Below are 21,193 nucleotides of genomic sequence, written 5' to 3'. Positions count from 1 at the left end.
GTGCTTTATCAGTGCACTGGAGTGGCTGAGGAGAAAAATATGTGAGAACAGGAGCATTGCCTCCTTCTGAGCTCAAAGAAGCATGTGTTAATGATGTTTTTAATTCAAGGCTTATATTTTGCTTTTGTTGCTATAGCGATAAAGAAAATTAAGATAGTCATTTGTGCACCAGTTGTATTTGCTTTGAAAGACCTCTTATCAGTTTGAACAAAGCACTGAATAAAGATTCAACGCAATAACCATGAATACAATAACCAAAGCATAAAATACATTTGGCATTTTAGTTTCTCTATAATGTTATGTTAAACAGGAAATCATGTGAATAAATACAGTACCTTAAAAAAGAAATTTAAATAATATGATACAGGGTTTTTGTAATGTTTACAGATAAATATCAGAAAAGATTAGCGTAGTGCTTTTGTATTCAGCCCCCTTTACTCAGATCCATCTAAATTAAATTCAGTACAACCAATAACCTTCAATTGTCACATATTTTACAAAATAAAGTCGAGCAGTGTGTAATTTAATCTAGGAATAAAAACAACTGTTCTATGGAGGCCTTGGAGGTTTGAGAGGCAAGAAGAAAACCATTGTTAAAGAAAGGTCGTGTTTAAAATTGGGCAAAAACGATGTGGAGGACACCTGTGGAAGAAGATATTCTGGGAAGATGAGCCAAAAATTGCTAAAAGCTGCATGTGGCTAAAAGCTGACTCTGCATTTCATCCTAAACACACCATCCTTATGATGAAAAATGGGGTTGGCAGCATCATGCTGTAAGAAGGCTGTTTCTCAGGAGGCACAGGGAAGCTGGTCAGAATTAAGGGAAAAGATGGATACGGATGATCTCAATGAATAAGTAAAATCCATGTTTAATATTCCTGTTACTTAACCACAACCCTCCACAAAAATATATTGAAGTGTGATAATGTAATCTGATAAAATGCAAAAAAGTCAATATGAAAGCTTTAGCAAGACACTGTAAATCCAATGTGTTTTACTTTGACAGTACTGTTTGACAGGTTTTATGGGATTGTGAAATTTCTAATTTTTCTGTGTCCATCATAAAATTAAAAAGGTTTACTTGTGTTTCTGTCTGCAATTTCACAGTATCATTGACTGTGTGGTTTATTCGCTGTAAAAACTCTTAACAAATTCTTTCTCATCACACATTGTCACATACCTGTTTTCTAGCTCCAAAGAAAGGTAGCAACATAAACTTCTGCAAATCTCCAGAGAAATCAAAGGGCCCTGCACTTTTCAGAGGAAAACACACACATTCATGTGATCACTGTGACTTTTACAAATCAAAGTCTCAGCCTATACACGTTTTTTTTTTTTACCTACTTTGTGCCTAAATTGGGTGAGCGGAAAAAATGAGGACATGGTTCAACCTGTTAACACACATCCCATCTATTCTCAGGAAGAGTATCAGAGAGGTCCTCAATTATAAGTCTTGCAGTTACTTTATTAGCTGGAAAGTAATTCAATAGACTCAACAGACCAGAAGCAGTTTTAGGTTACAAGGTCGCTCTCTCAATTTCTCTCAATTAGTGCCTCTAATGACAAGATAAAGTTTGGTCATATTTCAGCGTTGGAAGCAGGTGATGATGATGGATGCCGTGTTAATCATGCTACTCTTAATACACTTAGACACTTAATACATTTTAAATGTATCCATCCACCCATTAATAAGCAGTGCTGCCACCATTTATGAAGATGTTAATATTCTTTGTTTGTGGAAGATAATGTGTTTCGGTGTGAGAAATTAGCTGTGTAGGATGCTTTTTCAACAACAGGCTCTATGTAGCCTGAAACAGCACACTGCTGTTATGTTTCCCTCTGGTGACCAGTAAATAAGATAGTCAGTTTATAAAAAAAAAAAAAAACAAACAAGAAAGTCATTGTAGCAGCAACTGGGGTCAAGGGTTACACTTTGAATGCGTAATTACATTGGTCAGAGACACACTGGGGTGGTTAGATGGTCTTTTCATATCCACATATGGATAAAGAATAAATAACGACTACCAACACAAAATACTATTTTCTCTCTCACCCAGCTCCAGCGATAAAAACATGCAGATAGTTCTTGGAATAATGTGGCATTGTTTTGAGATAAGCTACCTCTGTTGTTTCTTTCTTCTCCTTAGTGCAACAATATTGAACAACAATGTTCCTTCCCAGTGGAGATTTCTCCCTTGTTTTTAGCGTGGTAGATCTTGCTGTGAGGTTTCCATTTAAACCATTTACAAGAGAAGAAGAAAGAGTCCAGTATATTGTTTATATGTTCTCCAATGCAATGCCCATTTTTAGACAAAATGCAGTTGACACTTTAAAAGTTAAAAGATTTTTTCATAGTTTTTTGTTTTTTTTTGTTTTTTACCATTTCCTCTGCCAGCATGTTTAATTACTCACATGGGATGGGAAGCTCTGACCTTGTACTGAAGGAACCACAAAGTTTTTTCAGTATAAGTACCTAGACATGCAAACAATTGTTTTTACAGCTCAGGTCAGTTTGCTACTTCATCAATTTATACCACTTCTTGTAGCTTCATTTTGTACCAATCTACATCCTTTCTGCACTCATGTTCTTAACCGTTGTGTATGAGTTTACTTCACTTGGTAGTTAAGTTTTTTGATGGCAATTTATAGAAATAAATAATAATAAAAATCCTCAAATCTCAGTTAGGATTTAAATCATTATATGTTGTTTTCTGACCATTACACTCATTTTCATTAAATGTTTCTGTTCCTTGTTTGGGCCATTTGATTATTATGCAATATGACAGATTATGGCAGACTATGATTATAGGAACTTACTTTAAACCATCAGCTGTCAAAGTAGATACAAAAGATCCATACAGTGGGCAAAAAATGACACTTGAATTGAACTTTAAACTGTGGTGTTGCAAATGGCTTCGTACCCAATAATCATTATGCCCAAAACACATAATTTTTGGGGGGTACTAAATTACCAGCTATTAAAAAGACACAATGGCAAAGGGGCACAATGACTAGAACTGATCTTTTGCATCAACACTTGGGGCTTTTGAGAAAACTTCCTGCATGAATCCTTCAAAAAAAAACAACAGCTTTTTTAAAATTCTGTACCAAAAAGATGGCGCCGATGATGGCAGCCTCAGGACTTCGCTCTCTCTTTGTTTTTGTATTTTGTGTGTTTTTATGTCTTTCGAGCCACAGTACTGTGGTCCCGGGCCACAATCCTGTGGTCTCATTCAGTAGAGAGGAACTTCTCAACATCAGAGAGTTCTCTCTTGGGATTTCTTCACCATCTTTCATTGATCCGAGGTTCACTGAGCTCCTGGCAAGCGGAGCTGCACGCTCTATGGGATACTGCACCGAAAGCATAGAAGGGAAAAGCGTGCTGGCGCGCTGGTAAAGCTCCGCAAAAGAGGACTTCGCACACCACTGCCTTCAATCCACCTGGCAAATGTCCGCTCTCTAAACAACAAGATGGACGTGCTGCTTCTCCTCACCGGTAAAAACTCAGACCTCCGCGGAGCAGCGGTTCTCTGCTTCACCGAGACAATGCTGAGTTAAAACATCCTGGACCGCGCACTGCTGTTGCCGGACTTCCAGCTGCTCAGAGCGGATCGCAGCGCGGAGCTATCGGGGAAGAAGCGAGGTGGCGGAATCTGCTTTTATATAAATGAAGGTTGGTGCAGAGACGTAAAAGTGCTGGGAAAAACATGTAGTCCGGATCTGGAGTCATTTTCCATAAACTGTAAGCCGTTTTATTCACCGAGAGAGTTTTCCGCGTTTATAATAATCGGCTCATATTTTCCACCGCATGGCCGCACTTCTGCCGCGGAAAAACATCTTGCTGAGCTGATTACAGATGTGGAGAAAAAATACACGGACTCTTTCATCATAATACTGGGAGATTTTAACAGAGCAAACCTCTCCCATGAACACCCCAAATACAGACAGCATATTAAGTGTCCCACCAGAGACAAAAACACACTGGACCATTATTATACAGCTTTAAAGGACTCATATCATGCTGTTACCAGGGCTGCTCTGGGTTTTTCGGATCATTTTCTAATCCACCTCATCCCAACCTACAGACAGAAACTAAGAGCTTCCAAACCCAAGGTTCACAGTGTTAAGAAGTGGACTGAGGAATCAAAGCAGATGCTACAGGCCTGCTTTGAATGCACAGACTGGACTGTTTTTGAAACTTCAGCAACTGACCTAAACCAACTAACTGATGTGGTGACATCATACATCAGTTTCTGTGAGGAAATGTGTGTGCAGACCAAGACCTTCTGCACCTTTGGGAACAACAAGCCATGGTTTACTCCACACCTCAGGAATCTGCGCAGGGAACAGGAAGAAGCTCACAGCAGTGGAGATTGGGCGCGGTACAGGTAGGCCAGGAACAAACTAAAAAAGGAGATCAAAGCAGCCAAGAGAAGCTACAGTGAGAAGCTTAAGCCTTTCTACTGGTGACACTTCAGCTGTATGGACTGGTCTGAGAAACCTGACTGCCTACAAGAGCCCATCCTGAACAGAGTTGTCTCCTGGCCAACCGTCTGAATGGCTTCTACTGCAGACATGACAAGAAGCCTTTCACACCTCAAATCATCCCCTCTACATCCCATTCAGGAACAAGTTTGTCCCACAAAGCTACCAACCCCCTACCCTCAGATCCTCTGCCTGCACTAAAGATCTCCGAGGAAGATGTAAACAGCCTCTTTCAGCGCATGAAAACAAAGAAAGCTGGAGGACCTGATAACGTCTCCCCATCATGCCTAAAAGCCTGTGCAAATCAACTCGCTCCGATCTTCACAAGGATCTTCAACAAATCACTGGAGAAATGTGAGGTCCCCTCCTGCCTCAAACAATCCACCATCATCCCGGTTCCCAAGAAACCCACCATCCTAGGATTAAATGACTACAGGCCTGTAGCCCTGACGTCTGTGGTCATGAAGTCCTTTGAGCGGCTGGTGTTGAAGCACCTGAAAGACATCACAGGCCCCCTGCTGAACCCCCTGCAATTTGCTTACCGAGCAAACAGGTCGGCAGATGATGCTGTTAACTTAGGTCTACACTTCATCCTGCAACACCTCGACCACCCAGGGACGTACGCCAGGATCCTGTTTGTAGACTTCAGCTCGGCCTTCAACACTATCGTACCAGACATCCTCCACCAGAAGCTCACACAGCTCAACGTCCCAGCCTCCACCTGTCAGTGGATCAACAGCTTCCTGACAGACCAACAGCAGCAGGTGAGACTGGGGAGCATCTTCTCCCGATCCAGATCAATAAGTACTGGTGCCCCCCAGGGGTGTGTTCTATCCCCACTCCTCTTTTCTCTGTACACAAATGACTGCACCTCATCGGACTCGTCCGTGAAACTCCTTAAGTTTGCAGATGACACCACTGTCATTGGACTGATCCAGGACGGTGATGAGTCTGCATACAGACAGCAGGTGGATCGGCTGGTACACTGGTGCGGTCAGAACTACCTTGAACTGAACCCACTCAAGACTGTGGAAATGGTGGTGGACTTTCAGAGAACACCACCCCCATACACCCCCCTCACCATCCTCAACAACACCGTGTCGGCTGTGGACCACTTTAGGTTCTTAGGAACCACCATCTCTGAGGACCTGAGATGGTCTTCGCACATAGACACTGTTCGAAAGAAGGCCCAGCAGAGACTGTACTTCCTGAGGCAACTCAAGAAGTTCAACCTTCCACAAGAGCTGCTGGTCATCTTCTACACTGCCATCATTCAATCTGTCCTGTCTTCATCCATCTCAGTGTGGTTTGGCTCATCCACAAAACAGGACAGGTCCAGACTGCAACGAATAATCAGGTCTGCAGAGAGAATAATCAGGGCTGACCTTCCCTCCATCCAGGACTTATACAGGTCTATGGTCAGGAAAAGAGCCTCAAAAACAGGACAGGTCCAGACTGCAACGAATAATCAGGTCTGCAGAGAGAATAATCAGAGCTGACCTTCCCCCCATCCAGGACTTATACAGGTTTAGGGTCAAGAAAAGAGCAGCTAAAATCTCTGCAGACCCCACACACCCTGCACATAAACTGTTCAGAGCTTTACCTTCAGGTGGCGCTACAGAGCAGTGTTCACTAAAACCAGCCGCCAAAGAGACAGTTTCTTCCCCCAGGCTGTTTCTCTGTTGAACATTCAATAGAGTACAAAACAACAGCATACAGATGTTGCAAATGCACCTTTTTATTATATATGTGCATATTGTACATTGTAAATATGTATATTGTGTAATACAAAAACAAAACCAAAGAGCAAAGTGTGCCGGACTCAAATTCCTTGTTTGTATGCACGAACTTGGCAATAAAGCTGATTCTGATATTACTCACTAACCACAAATACATGACTTAGTACTCTTTCATGCCTTTTGTACTTGTATGTTTTGATTGTCTCTTACAACCTACTTGTCTGTTTATCTTGCACAGACCCAACGCCGTGTGACCTTCCATCTTCCAGATGGTTCCCAGGAAAGTTGCAGTGACAGCGGGCTGGGGGACCTGGATCCCAGCAGCACAGCCAGCGCCATGCAACCTCTCCCCCTTAGTTTCCCCCAAGATGAGTACTATGAGCAAACATCGCCTAACAGTCGCACAGAGGGAGATGGAAACTCAGATCCTGAATCTAGTGAGTAGTGACCTTTTGCAATGTTGAGCAAACGTTTGTTTTCTACATTTATTTACTTTTGTGATTTTGAAGGCTGACAATTTGACTTCAAAACTACCATGTGTGTTTTCAGATAGCGTTGATATTCAAGGTTACTGCTTTATATGTAATTGTGACAAAACAGCCTTGCAAAGACGAAAGAAGCAGGTATTTTTTGTCAAAAAAACATACCAGTCGCACATTTTGCATAGTTCTTTTCTCTTAGTGTTTTTGAGGCTTTCTGCCAAGGGCAGCATGTGGCATGGGGAACCACAATGCAAAATAAAAAGTTATCTTTCCATTTTGGACCAATAATTGTTTTCTGTTGATATACAGTTGGTTGTACTATTGATCATTTGCATGTCTAGATAATGAGAATGCACACATTCCTGTGGTGTGCACATTTTCAGCCCTGTAAGAAAACATTGCTTTACATCACAGGTTGTGATAATCTTGAAGTGGCAATCAGATATGCAGTGTGTGATTTGGCGTTAAATTAAAGTGATGTTTCTATGTTTTAAGACATTTGTGCAGCATTTATCTATATGTTTCAATATATTACATAATTATAATGGTCAAACCTCTAAAGAAATTTCTACACTGAACAGAGATTTCTCAAAACACATTTGATAATTCTGAAACCTATATTCTATTTATAAAAGCCATCAAGACAGTATTTTCAGTGCTTTCTTAGAAGTATGACCACTACAGATTGCGGAAAGTGTGAAAACCACAATATATACTATAGAGTGGTACAACCTGGACTGAGTTATTCTACCATGGTACGAATGTTTAACATTTTATAACTACACTAATGCTCTGTGTGCCCTATTTCAGTTTTTCTTGAAAACAACCCAAAACTCACCTCATTTATTTTAGATACACAAATAAATGGGTTAATTTGCACCAAGCTACAGTTAAGGAAAATAATGTTTGTAGAGCGGATTTTTGTAAATGTTGAGAGCTTGGCTGTGTAATGAATGCTGTGAATTGTACCCCTGAGGTGGGAACTTTGTTGCTGAGATTTTCGTAAATGATTCACAAGACAGCTGTCACTGCATGGCTTACTGCCCAGCGATGTTCCCCATAAAAAGCATCAACTTATTCCTCATGCATATACAATACTTTTCTTTTTTTATCCTCATTCCAGAAACTTGCTGGAGGAGAGGAAAGAGGACATTTTCCACCATTGGCATTGGAGATCCAAAGCCTTTTTATCAGCAGCAGAGATTTTGCTAAAATTATTTTGCCTCACCATGGAATAAACAAACTTATTCTCTGTTCCCCATTCAAGATGCATATTCCAGTCCTAGTGAATCAGATTTTATATTCTTAAGGTTACCTTGCATCACATTCTGCAGACAGCACAGAGGGTCAGATCTTTACAAGCCTTTGGTCCTTCTGTGGCCCTGTGTATGTAATTGCCAGGATTGCTTTCAACATGACTCACGGTCTGAGGTTGTTTAGGACCAAACTGCAAACAGGGACTAGGGCTCGGCATGTTGCAAAGTAGATCAGTTTTAATAAGGCTTGAAATCAGCACTTACAGGTTTGCTGGGAAGAAATACTCCGTAGCACAAATGCAGGAAAGCATGAGGACCTCGAGGAGAGACGGGACATTACACAAGGAACCAATGGGGAATGATGAGCACAACCAGATATATAAGCAGGGAGAGGAGGAGAATGGACCAATGAAGGAAGACTAAGGTGATCAGAGGAATAGTGGAAACAGGTGCGAGAACCGGCTGTAGTGACTGAGGGAACGAGTGGTCACTATGACAACAGAGCAAAGGGAATGCAGGGACACGAGGAATTAAACTAGACTGAAAACGTAAACAAACTAGAAACCAGGAAGTGGGAGACTGGGTAAAAAGAGACAATAAATACAGAACTAGGAGCAGGAAGCAGAGAATGTGAAGATCAAATCAAATACAACTAATTTAAAAGGAAACAAATCTCGTAGTAAACAATAACTGAAGGGGATCTAAGGACAATTGAAGGAACTAATAAGGGACACGAGTGAAGGAAAGTTAGAACACAGAAAAACAGAAGGACATAAAGAAGCAGTGAGTGGGTGGACCTAAAGAATAAGAAGAAGAAGGCAGAAAGAATAAATGACAGAAACTATAACCAAACAAAAAATCACAACATAAGGAAAAAATACTTCACAACAAAACCCAAAACAAAGTCAAAACTGGCAGATTCTGACAGAATTACCTGTCAAGGAATGTTGTTTTTCTATGTGTAGCTGAAAAAGAAAAAAGTAATACACAGGATTGTGAAAAACAGATAGCTTTGCATACACCCACATGTAGTACAGTCACTGTGTCACTGCTGTAAGTGAGACAACAGGCCTTGGCTCCTCCCCAGTTGAGGCCCTGGCATTTCCGAGGCTGGAGTGTTAATGTGGCACCTCTCATCATTTTCTTACAGAGGTTTTCCCAATTTGGGATTTTATTCCCCTTAAAAATGGCATTTTAAACCTGAACTCACCTCATGTTTTTAATACCTCTGCACCTATATACAAACACAAACACTTAAACATACATCCTTAGATCAAACCTCTTCTTCCCAAGCTGTTCTCTTTAATGCATTTGCCAGGTCAATGGCAGTGATTCATGTATATGATTCATTCACACGCAGATGCAATTATTCAATATTTCATTAATATTCAGAAACATAAACATGTAATACTTCATAAAACAGCTCAGATATACAAAATATACTGTTATTATTCACTTTTCTCCCTGGGGCAGTGTTTGCTGAAGTACTGTAGTGTTTAGGTAGATAGCAATGTTAATGTGAAAAAATGCTTGTGTATTTTTCCAAATCGCTTCACCAAGAAGCACCATAAAGTGCAATGCCAGAGTCTAATGTCAGTAATTCGATATGAGAACAGCTATTTTTGGTTGTTTGACCACAAAGCTTCTTCTAATCCTGTTATCACAGAGATTTTACAAATGTCAGTGTAGGTCTCACAGATAAAGTGTTTAAAGCTTGTTGAAGTAGACAAGACCTGATCATATTCAAGAATTTTGTTTAAGGGGTGTGAGGAGATTATTTAATATCCATACTCATATTGTTATTAAATTCATTAACATATCGCAACATTTAGACATTTAAGGCTTACACTAGAAAGGCGCTTTATTTACATTCCAATTGGCTTCCAGTCCAGCTAAATATTTGACCTCAAATGCAACTGAATACCATGCTTACATTTTTTGCATCATTTCGAGACAGTCATCTGACTCTCAAGCTTCGTTTTCGTCTTCCACAAGTTAAGTCTGATAAACTCTTGACTCTGTTCTGCTCAGTTCAAAGCGGAGACAGCTCTCGTCTGCATTAACGGTCTCGCAGATGAGTGCGTTTGGAGAAGGGGGGCTAAGATGGATTAGATATGGTTTTATCAATGAGCACCAGAATGGCATGGTGACTGCAATTCCTTATCATATTGTCTCAATTTGCAAAGCAGGAAGAACAAGAAAAAGAAGAAAGATGGGAGAGGGAAGGGGGAAAGTGAGCTAAATGAAATACAGTTGTGATGTTAAAGTAAAGAGTGGTAGGGGAATACAGTTTCTGGAGTCACAAATTGTATTGTTTTGTAAAAGTACAACTTGGATCTGAATGTCAACTCAAACTGAATAATTGTCAGTGCCAAAGGCAAGCCATGTGGCCTTCTTATGACAATGAATTTCTCGACTCCTCTGTAAACCTGCATCTTTATTAGACCACCTTCTCTTGAAATAAAGTTCATATGACATTTTATGTTTCTGTTATTTATGAGTTGGGTGGCTGTTCTCTTTATGGGCTCTTGCCTCCCCCTCAGGGCTTATTTCACCACCTTGCCATCACTCTTGTGTCGTCGCCTTTTCTTGTCACATTTTGTTTCGAGGGGTTTGATTGCTCCGTCTCTGTCCCGACAAATAGATTAGAATAATTTGCATCCAGCTTCCACACATTTTGTGACAGCCTATTATGGCATGGAAATTTCTAAGCATTTAAATGTGGTTAAATAGTATCTGACCTTTTTGGCAAATTTGCAGCTTTATTCTACAAAAACATAAAAATGAATAATGCTAATGTAATGAATAATGCTTTCAGATTCATATTACTTCCCTTACATAACATACAACATTGCTTTTGTTTACAGTTCATTTACTTAATATAGTGACTTTTATTGTATATTTTTTCTCTCCAGCAGTTTTACTCAGTTGGTTTTGACACGTTTTCCAGGATTGCAAGAGGACAGTGCCTTGATATTAGAACATTATACTTGACCCAGTTAAGCTAAAGCGTTTCTTTCGGTTGATAGGTTGATGTTTGTTGTAACCGTGACTACTGGCTTCTTGCCATCTGTTAAGCTACATTTGGAGTGAATTTTTTATTTGTTCTTTTATTTTTGCAGCTCAGTTAATGCCATCCCAGCAATTTTGACATGCAACGCATTCAACAAAATTATACAAATCATCATGTGGAAAATAACAATCACTTTTAAGCCTTGAGACAAAGTCCGCCAAAGTGGGAGCAAATCCCTGAGTCTAAATCCCCTACATTTTTCTAACAATACATATTTTTCTCTCTTGATGATTTGTAATACACTTATTTCTTTCTCCTGTTGTCTGAGTTTTGGGGATTTAGGAGTTTGTGCTTTTTGCCCACTTACCAGCAGCTCACTAAAAGCAGTTCCAATGCTGGGCATTTGTCTCCCAAAGACACATGAGAAAGGCCATACAGCATAGTGCCGTATGTTAATCTGTAGCATATGGCTTTCAAATGACCACCTTGTCTGTCTGAGATCTAATCTGCTATTAAAATAAGCCAATCCTTTTTAAATACTACACGTGTAATACGATTAAAGTTTTAAATGTGTTCAATGATGTATTGTAAATGTAAAGACTTGACATAAAGGTCCAAGTTTATCCACACACAGATTATGATCACTTGTTTAGAAATGATTTTTATCCACATATTTTACTTTTTTCTGTTTTGCAAAGCTAATGATTTCTGATACCGGGAGACAAATAATCTGATAAGAGGATTGCTGAATTTGTCATTTCTTGGGTTGCCTTATCAAATCTTTGGTAAATTTGTAAAGGCTCTAATATGGAGTTTCCAGTTAGCTGATATACTTCTGTCTTTTTTAGGTTTTGTGAAAGACTGTTTTACTAGATCAGGGGTGCTGGACTTTTGAGACTTCTTAAGTATCAGAATCTACAAAGTATTTCTGGTAGCCACTTCAAACCTATATATAAGAATGAAGTTTAACTGTCTTTTGTTTATTCAAGATTGGGGTGTAGAGGTGACACCATCAGGAGAGAAACCCAGACATAGCTGCCCCAAGCAAACCACCCTAGCCTTTTCTAGTGGAGGTGTTACCCGGCCAAAAAGAAAATATATTCCTGGCAGCTTGCTTTAGGTTAGCCTAGGGTTCTTCTCTCAGGGGGAATGTGGCTGGAGAAGAGTGTCCAGAAGGAACCCCATTTAAATGACAAGACCATCTCAACTAACATCTTCCCATGCAGTGGAGCAACTTCTCCACTCTGAGCTAACTCCAGATGATCGAGTTTTATTTCTATAGCTAACCAATCAAGCTAAGAAGTAAGCTAACTTTTGCCAGTTGCATTCATAATCGTGTTCTTTCAGTCATGATCCATATCTCATGACCATACTTAAGGGTTGGAACATAAACATTATCTATATCAAAAGGTTTGCTTTTTGGCCTTAGGTCTTTCTTCACCATGACCAATGCAATGTCTAGATAACAGCAGACAAGGCTTAAACTGTCCGCCTCCTGCCCCATCTCAGTATAACTTGTGAACAAAACCCCAAAATAGACCCACACTTCTGCTTAAGGCAAAACCTAACTCCGGGCCTGGAGGGAGCATTCTATTATTTTTCTGACCGAGCCTTTTCCAGATCCACAAAACACATGTGACCTGGAGAACCCAGTCCCACAACTCTATTAGCAACCCCATGAAAGTAAAATTCTTGTCCACTGGTCCACAGCATGCATGAAAGCTTCATTTCTCCTCCTGAATCCAAGCTTTGAAAATCCAATAGTCTCCTATCAAACCCTTGTCAGCATTGCAGTCTTCTATGCAACACTGAAAAATAATTTCGGCAGTTACAGCACAACACTGAACTTCAACGGTTGGTCTTGGTGCAATCAAACAGTACAAAGGTATTTTTAAAAGAGGGGACAATAAAGTGAAGTACTGCTTACAGAGAAAGAAATGTATGCATTTTGTCATTCATATAATTAGCTTAGTATATGATTGTGCAGTAACAAAAATGTTACAGTATTTGGTACAGTTGGCTATGTTAATTATTCATATGAGTCCAATTCACTTTGAGGGTTCTCATATGCAATTAAATGTAATGAATGTGCTTCTTAATTACATTCATTTGTGCAAATTTCCATTCCCCACTGAATTTTTCTGGGGAAACATTGTGACACTGACCAATGCCATATCATTTGCAATGTGAATAAATCCATTCAGCATAGAACAATTAGCCATAATTAGTGTTACAATGTCATCAGCGACCGGGGGGAAGACTAAGCTGACATGCAGGAAGAAGAGGACCCTTGTTCAGAGTCAGAAGTCCAGTAATGCAGCAAGAGCCAGATAATTGGCTGACCACAGGTTAGAAATATGATGAACTACTGTAGGACTGTAAAGCTTTTTTCAACACTTTTATTCATGCAAGGTTAGTTGGGCAGCCATTCTCTTTAATAGCAATGCCACACTTAGAATGTGCCAGTTCAACGTTGTGCTTTTGCCAGGCACTCACATTACCTACAGCTGACGAATGAACAGCTTCACTGCAGTAATTAAGCAGTAAAGTGCCTTGCTTAAGGGTACATCGCTGGTGGCTGAAAGATTGGAGAAAGTCTTTTCTTCATTTGTTTCATGCTATGGCTTTCCATATTCTCATGGTATCAGATTTATTCCTATAGTGATGTGGATATTTAATTCATGCAGCACATAAAATTGTAATGTAGACTATTCCTTTTGTTACAGTGATGTGACAATGTACGTGCTAACTTCTTCAGATATTTTTCTTTTCCACATCATATGCACCAGTTTGCTTCCAGACATATATATTCGCTCTTTGATACAAATAAATAAAGCCCTTGTGCCTTCTGGCATATAACAATTTTTACAGCTGCCCCTGTGGGCATATGGCGGAGTTACTTGAAGCATCACTGATATTTACCTACCTAGATTGGACCTCTTTTCAAGAATATTTCCGGTAATATTTTTTATTTTATGCCTTTTTTTTTTTTTTTTGGTTGATCGCCAGGGTTAGAAAGAATTTAAATGGACTCATCTGTATCCTTCTCAGCTGACTGGGATTTAGTGGAAGTGGTCTGTTCTCAGAGGTGAGGTGGAGGGGAAGCCTTGTTTTATGTGGTTCAAATGCCACACCAATTGTCTTGAAGTGAGAGAGAGAGGGAGAGACAAGCTATTGATCTGGAGGAGTCAACTCAGTTCGCAGAAATCTCTCTCTAGATCTCTCTCCTTTTTTGCAGCATTAGGGCAGTGTCTTTGCTACCTTACTTAAGGCGGCTGTGAAGTTGAGAGGGCCTCTCTCTAGCGCAATAATCCAGATCTCAGCAGGACAAGCCCGACAGAAATATTAAAAGGTTTAATCTGGCTTGAACACAGTAATATTGACTGCATGTAAGTGCCATACTTAAACATCCAAAGTTGGTACTTCAAATTTATTCAGCACCACTGTACCTTGAGTTTGTTTTATGGACCTGTACAATTAAAATACTCATCCCAAAGTTGTTAACATGTTCAGTAAGTCTTGTGTCTGGCTTGAAGAGGGATCAATAGCTGCCAACTTTGATCGCATCTCGGAACAATGTATTCTGAACTTGGCAGGGTTGGAGAGAGGCTTCAAACAAGGATAAAGCCTCAAAGGGCCCAAGCCAACAATTCACTTTGTTCCATTCACTGAATCTGTGATTCTTAAACTGAAAAGGCATGGTCTGAATGTTAAACCTCATAAAATGGTGGATGAGAGAGAGTAAGATGAGGTATATCAGTCCTCAAATTAATCTGATTTAATCTCAGTAACATAATTTAAAACCCCAAGGATGCACCTGAAACAAACCTTCAAAAAACACTTTGAAAGATGCCAAGGGTGACACAGTGAATATTTTCAGTTGTTGCCATTAAATACTGCCTCAAAGCTCTGGTCAAAGCTCTCCAAATAATACGTTACCTGAACTTCTAAACTCAGAGAAAACCTTCACCACAGATCTCTGCAGAGCTACCAACATTTATTAAATCCTATCAAATCCTATTCTGGTGTTACAATGCACTTGGTTTATAAAGTAGAAACATTCACTCCTTCAGAAGCAAGACGAAGCCAAGGGAAGCTATCAAATATAGATATTGTAATGTTTTATTGAAAGACTTTTGTTATAGATTGCCTCTGCAAAAATCCCAATCGTTTTCATTGTTGGGCATCAGCAGGTTGGCCTGCGGTAAAGATTTTTCTGTTCCTCCATCCGACCTCTCACAGCAATGTATACTCTAAATTTATATATTCAATTTCAGTTGTGTAGACTGTGTTTTCTCGCTTTAGATGTGATGTTTGTATTTAAATTCTGGCATGATATTGGAGGTAGGCCGCTGTTGTATTTTAATAAAGTCCATTGCGCTCAGGATTGGGAGGGGTCATATTTCAATATACCCATTAGTTTGGTTTATTGTTTATAACTGCATTAGTGAGGCCAAAATGGGTTTAAAAGGAGTGTAGCTTTTTTCCATTTTCCTTTCTCTCCACTCATCCCTCCTTTTCTTCTCTCCTTCGAGAAATCAAGCAACAGATAGATTAGAATGCATGGTTTCACCCCTTTCTCGTTTTTCACATACAGTTGGTTTCAAGGGTGAGGATGGCTTCTGCACAGAAGGACTTATTGACCAAAATAACTGTGCATCAATATGTCTCCTGAAGGTTGAGCAGACCATAGCATCTCAAGGGTTGCATTTTCACCTCCTCTCTCAGCCTTTAATGTTATTGACCTGTGAAGCTAGAGCCATACGACTGAAGATATTTTAAGCATATTTGTCCTTAAAAAGCAACATAGCTGATGTGTCAGAGCAAACGGATTATTACAAGCACACTTACAGATGAAATTTAATTGAAGGATGGTGTCCTGTGATCAATATAGTGCATTGCAAAAGTATTCATACACATTAGGTCATGTTTCAACAAGAAACCCCTTAGAGTCTTTTATTTGGATTTATGTGACTGTACTACACACAATAGTGTATACTTGTGAAGTTGAAGAAGAAATTATAGTTTTCAAATATTTTTACAAAAAAAACTGCCATGCACTTGAATTCAGCATCATTTCCTTTGATAAATTGAATCAAGTTTCACCAATTGATTTTACAAGTAACCTAATAAGTAATGAGATGAAACCAGAATCTATCAAAATGCACAAAAGTTGTTTCACTGCTTTTTCTGACTTGAATTTAAGTAAGAAAAATGTGACTCTGCAGTGTTAAGAGTCCCTTCACATTCAGAGCATTAATATATTTGAAGTAAAATCAAAGACAGTTTCTATTATGTTGCCACCTACCTAAATTAAATTAATGTGTTCATCTTTTACCTTTTGCATGGTCAAAATATACTTCCTTGTTAAAATTATTCTTGTCAGATACATTACATTGAATTGAAAGAAAAAGAGAATACAGACAGGCAAACACAAACTTAAATTCTGAGGCATTTGCTGGCATTTTCTCAATGTTTGACATATGATAACGCATGCATGTTACAGTTTTTTTTTCATTTGCATCCTGAGCTACCGCCGACATCTAATACAGGTGCAGAATGCAGAAGCACGTATGGGTTCTCCCCCATTGCGCTGAATGGGACCCTATCCTGACCCGATCAATGTATATACTGACTGCTTGATAAATTGGGTATTCGTGGACAAATAGATCACGTCAGAGACCACTCACAGTTTGGAAATGCTGACAAATGGAGTGAGAGTCTGTTGAGACAAAGGACAAGGAGTGGAGAAAGCAATAAAGAAGGAAGTGAATGAGGTTTTTCAGATGGGAAACGGTGAATGAGTGGATCCTCAGGAACAACAGGCCCTTCAGGACATTTCCCTTATCAGAAAATGAAAAGGGGATTTTGAGGGGCTTGACACTAAACATCCAAACCTGCTTGTTGTTTTTCCCTCTCTGACAAGAGAGGCCGCGTGTTCAGCACATTCACTGCGGTTTGTTCTTCCCTACACTTCTGCCCTATATATATATATATATATATATATATATATATATATATATATATATAAACGCAAGGCAGTAGTGACCCTCTGTCCCAATTTCCCCAGAGGTACCTGCAGGATTGCAATGATTTATCCTAATTCAGCCAGAATTCCTGCTGGATTTCGAGTGTCAAACATCTGTCATAGTGAGACGACCCCATGCTGACTGATTCAGAACACTTGTAAGAACTGACTTTTTACTGATTTCACCATGGAAAGGGCAAGGGAACAAAACAAACAAAACCATGTTTCCATGGGTTTGAGGAAAATTGATATTGAAACATTATTTTAGGGTAATATGACACATTTTTGTATTTGTATGCTCTTTGAAAAAGAAGCAGTGGACTTCTTAAAGCTGCTGTCACATAGTTTCTGTCACATTTTTGAAGCTTGTGTATTGCTTCTTTTAGTGTATTGTTTTTCAATGACCTTTATTCATTTATTTATTTATTTTTTTTGCACACATCTAAACAATGTTCTAATGGTTCATAGATATCTAGGCTTAATTGAATAGATATGTTTGGTTAGAAAATGAAAGTTTCGGTTTTAGACGATTATTTGAAGTCTAACGGTAAAACAATTTTTCCCGACATTGAGTAGTGCAACAAAAAGAAACAGCGTTGCAACATTCAAACCAAGGTGTTTTTTTTTACATATCCAAAAAGTGTGTCAACTTGACATACGCACTTGAACGTAATTAACAATATTGTGATAGAGTTAATACAGACATCAATGTTGATTCTTAAGATCTTTTCCTTAATATGTGTTTTGAAATAAACTCTAATAGATGAATAAAAAAAAAAAAATGGGTAAAAGAAAGACATTGTTAGACAAAGAGAGAATTAATAGACTTTGCAGAAAATAAACTGAAACATCTCCTGAAGCTAGTTTCAGGCACTTGTGGTAGCAATGCCTTTGTTATGATAAACCAGGGCCCACTGTGACTGTGCCCTTGATCCTGCAATTGGCTTAACTCGGCAGGTCACCAAGGGGAAGCAGATGTTGTCTTGAGGCATGTCCCAGCAATGCTGTGAGGACTCTAGCTGGTGTTCCTGAGCTTTACAGGTGCAGAGGGGATGGTGGATGCGGGGGCTGAAGGTGCACTAAGCCATGGCTAAGCTGCCATGGGACAGCGCGGGGAATGTTTCAATGAGCAGATATGCTCATTTTGATCCACTGAGGTATAATAATTGATGATCAGGCCTCCTGTCACATCTGGGTTTCACTGGTCCATGCTATAATGCGCCCTTACAGCAACACATGGTGGTAAGGACAGAGGTGCCATTGGGTCTCATGCTGACTTCTATTCCACGTCCTTTACCAGAATGATTGGGGGAACATTAGTCTATACAACACATCACAGAAAATCTCCCCTCGCACCTTCTTGTCTAACATGTGTTAGATGTACAACTGAATTCACCCATGAGGAAACACAAACATTTGATCACTAAAAGCTCTCTTTGAAAATGATGTTGCCCTGAAGCCTCTTATGGTTATTACGCTTGTCTATATAATGGATGGAAAAAGTACATGCAATAAATGTCTAAGATGAAGGACAGGAGATAAAGAGGGAAAGTAAAAGACAACCACTAAAATCCCAAAAAGAGTCAATTTAGAAACATTTTAGCCCTACAGTAAACAAAAATGCAATTCAGTGTTCTTCATGCATCGTAAAATGGATCCTGCAGACCACACATGGGCAGCATTTGGGCTCTTTTAAAAGAAACGCCAAATGTTCCATAATTGCTCTTTTAATGAATCTACAGAGAATAAAAGAAAAAGGGCTGCAAGGGGGGCGAGAGTAAAATCCACTCCTTTTTAAACTCCAATATTTCGTCATGCTTTAAGCTCTAAACCTGACCCACTTTTACCCCCTTCCTCTGTATATTTGCTCTTGGTGTACTCAAAAAAAATAACTCACTTTCTTTTGGGGGTATCTTGATTAATTGTTATTATTTATAGTTGGCAAAGCACTGGATCTCCTCACATGTCAAAGAAGAAAAGAAGAAAAGGCAAACAACTACAAATACACCTTGATCAACATGAGTGAACCTCCCACACTGCATCAACAGCTACAACTAAGAACAGAAAGTCATGCCACCGACAACCCCAGGGCCTTTGAAAACCTCCCTTGCAGTTTTGTGTGGTTCTGAAGCTGCGAGATATCAAAAAAAAATAAATAAATAAAATAACAGACCAAAAAGAGAAAAAAACAAAACTTAAGCATAACGTCTCCCAGCATTTTTTTAGAAAACAATTATAAATTTAGATTTTCAGTATACATCTCAGTATAGACTTCCATTATCCAGGCCAAGTAGGATTAAATTTAAACCACTGAGTGGCTTTGTGAGTTCCAAAGTTTAAAAAAAGTAAATAAAAAAAATGTTTGTTGTTGCTGGCCATCAGTGATCCGATCACGTTAATTGCACATTCAGCCTCATTGATTTCAGTTTAACACAGATTGCAATTAATACATTATTGCTCTTTTTCATCAGTGGCAATTATTCAACAAAGAAAGCTTAATATTGCAGCATATTAGAAGGCACACTGTTTGTGAACAACAAGGCTTGAACTACTTTTATAACATTGCTTGGATTTTAATATACATACATTCACTTGAGCAGGGATTAATTACCTTCAATGTATTTGTATGTGCAAGTGTCCACAACTGATGAAAAAAGGATTGCAATCTGATCTGAAATACCTACTTGATGCTAGCATATTTTAAAGTCAAAAAACATCTGAATGACAAGACAAATTGTTATTCCTTCGGGTGACCTACAGAGATGTACACATGCTTGGCATTAGAGTAATCAAACCCTCCTAAACAGGTTAGCTACCTAACTGTATGTTTGCCTTGCATTTTAATGCATAGGAAGATATGTTGTGTTACTTAAACAATGCTCCAGCCTTTCTTTGGATTCAGTCCTAGTTAAGCCAGGGTGCCAAGGAAAAATTCTACAGCATCACACGGCATGTGTGCTGCACATGTGCACCACATCTATTCCATTTACTCATCTACTACTCTAGTATCACAGCAATGACCCAATATTAACATCAGTTAACCTGTTTAAGCATCATGAAAATGCAGTCTGTCCTGATAAAGATGCTTGAACTGAAAAAGCATGTTTTTGCTAATGGAGTTTTGACGAAAATTCAGACTGAAAGACTCACCCTCAACACCTGCTCCATCCAATGACTCCTCCATGCGTCTCCCCTCCATCCAATCAGCGTCAAGTCCGCAAGCCTCTTCAGCCAATCACCCTCTGACGCTTCGCTTTTAAGGACCGCCAGTCATGGATCCCTCGTGCTCTTCAGCTGAGCTCGACCCTCCTCCACCCCACCTCCACCATCTTCCTTCCAATCTCCTCCCAGTCTCCTCACCTCCTCTGGCCTTCACCCCACCACCAGTCGGGTCCCAGGGGGGAAGACATCGCTAATCCTAAGCCTAAGATGTCCATTCAAGCTCATGGTATTCTCAACATTCATGTCTTCCTCTGGGGTCCGAGCGCCAAAGAAATAATTATTTGCCAATAAACTTCTCTAATCGCCAATTTTGTGTTTCTCAATGTGAGTCTTTTGAGGTTGAAATAAGTATTCAAACACATAGAGCATTGACATTTTGTTCAGTTGATACTGAAATATGGAAACCTTCTTCCTTATTTTGGTGCATCATTCAGTTGGCAAAAAAGAAAATATATTTCTGATTAAAACAAACTTTTTGGCTCTTCAATTTTCACTTTACTTAAAAGTTCAGTTTTAAATTATTTTACTATTTTTATATGTAATAATTAAAATCATGATCTGATTTCCGCCTGTTGATTTTTATCCTGTGCCTTTGTCTTGTTCCTTGTGGTCTCTGCCTTGAAGAAGAACACCAGAAGTACAGTATAAGATTATGGGCTCACACATGCCCTCTTCAAAGAGGTTTTGCTTGCCCCACTTCATGCTGTTTCTTTGTAGTTATATTGGCTGATTAACTAAAGTAAATATATATACCAAGCCACTTACATATATTACCTGTCCTATTATTTGATGTGTAATACAAGTGCATACAAACATTTTTGAAGTGGCATAAAGTCAGAAAATAAAAACAAATATGCTTGACTGTATTTATGAGTGTGTGTGTTGTGAGGTGAATCTGAGGAGTGTCTTATTTGGTATATCTCTCATCTGTTATAGCAAGAAATATGCAATATCAGCGACTAGGATCA

General features: G+C 39.2%; 1 protein-coding gene across 5 annotated transcripts in view; it reads left to right on the top strand.

Annotated features, from left to right (window-relative positions):
* The window catches only part of pcdh11 (protocadherin 11), a 208,556-nt gene that overhangs the window by 120,815 nt on the left and 66,548 nt on the right, over positions 1–21,193 (top strand). For 3 of the 5 annotated variants that reach the window (XM_047353260.1, XM_047353259.1, XM_047353261.1), the window contains one exon: positions 6,463–6,661. In XM_047353260.1, coding sequence (XP_047209216.1) covers positions 6,463–6,661 — 199 coding nt within the window. Of the gene's footprint in view, positions 1–6,462; positions 6,662–7,829; positions 8,072–18,941; positions 20,047–21,193 lie in introns of those variants that run through there. The other 2 variants (XM_047353262.1, XM_047353263.1) reach the window with 2 other exon arrangements.

This window comes from Girardinichthys multiradiatus, chromosome 23, assembly GCF_021462225.1.
Source record: "Girardinichthys multiradiatus isolate DD_20200921_A chromosome 23, DD_fGirMul_XY1, whole genome shotgun sequence".
In the NCBI taxonomy this organism is placed as follows: domain Eukaryota; kingdom Metazoa; phylum Chordata; class Actinopteri; order Cyprinodontiformes; family Goodeidae; genus Girardinichthys; species Girardinichthys multiradiatus.
Note: the sequence above shows the minus strand (reverse complement) of the source record. Positions and strands in the feature narration are given on the sequence as shown.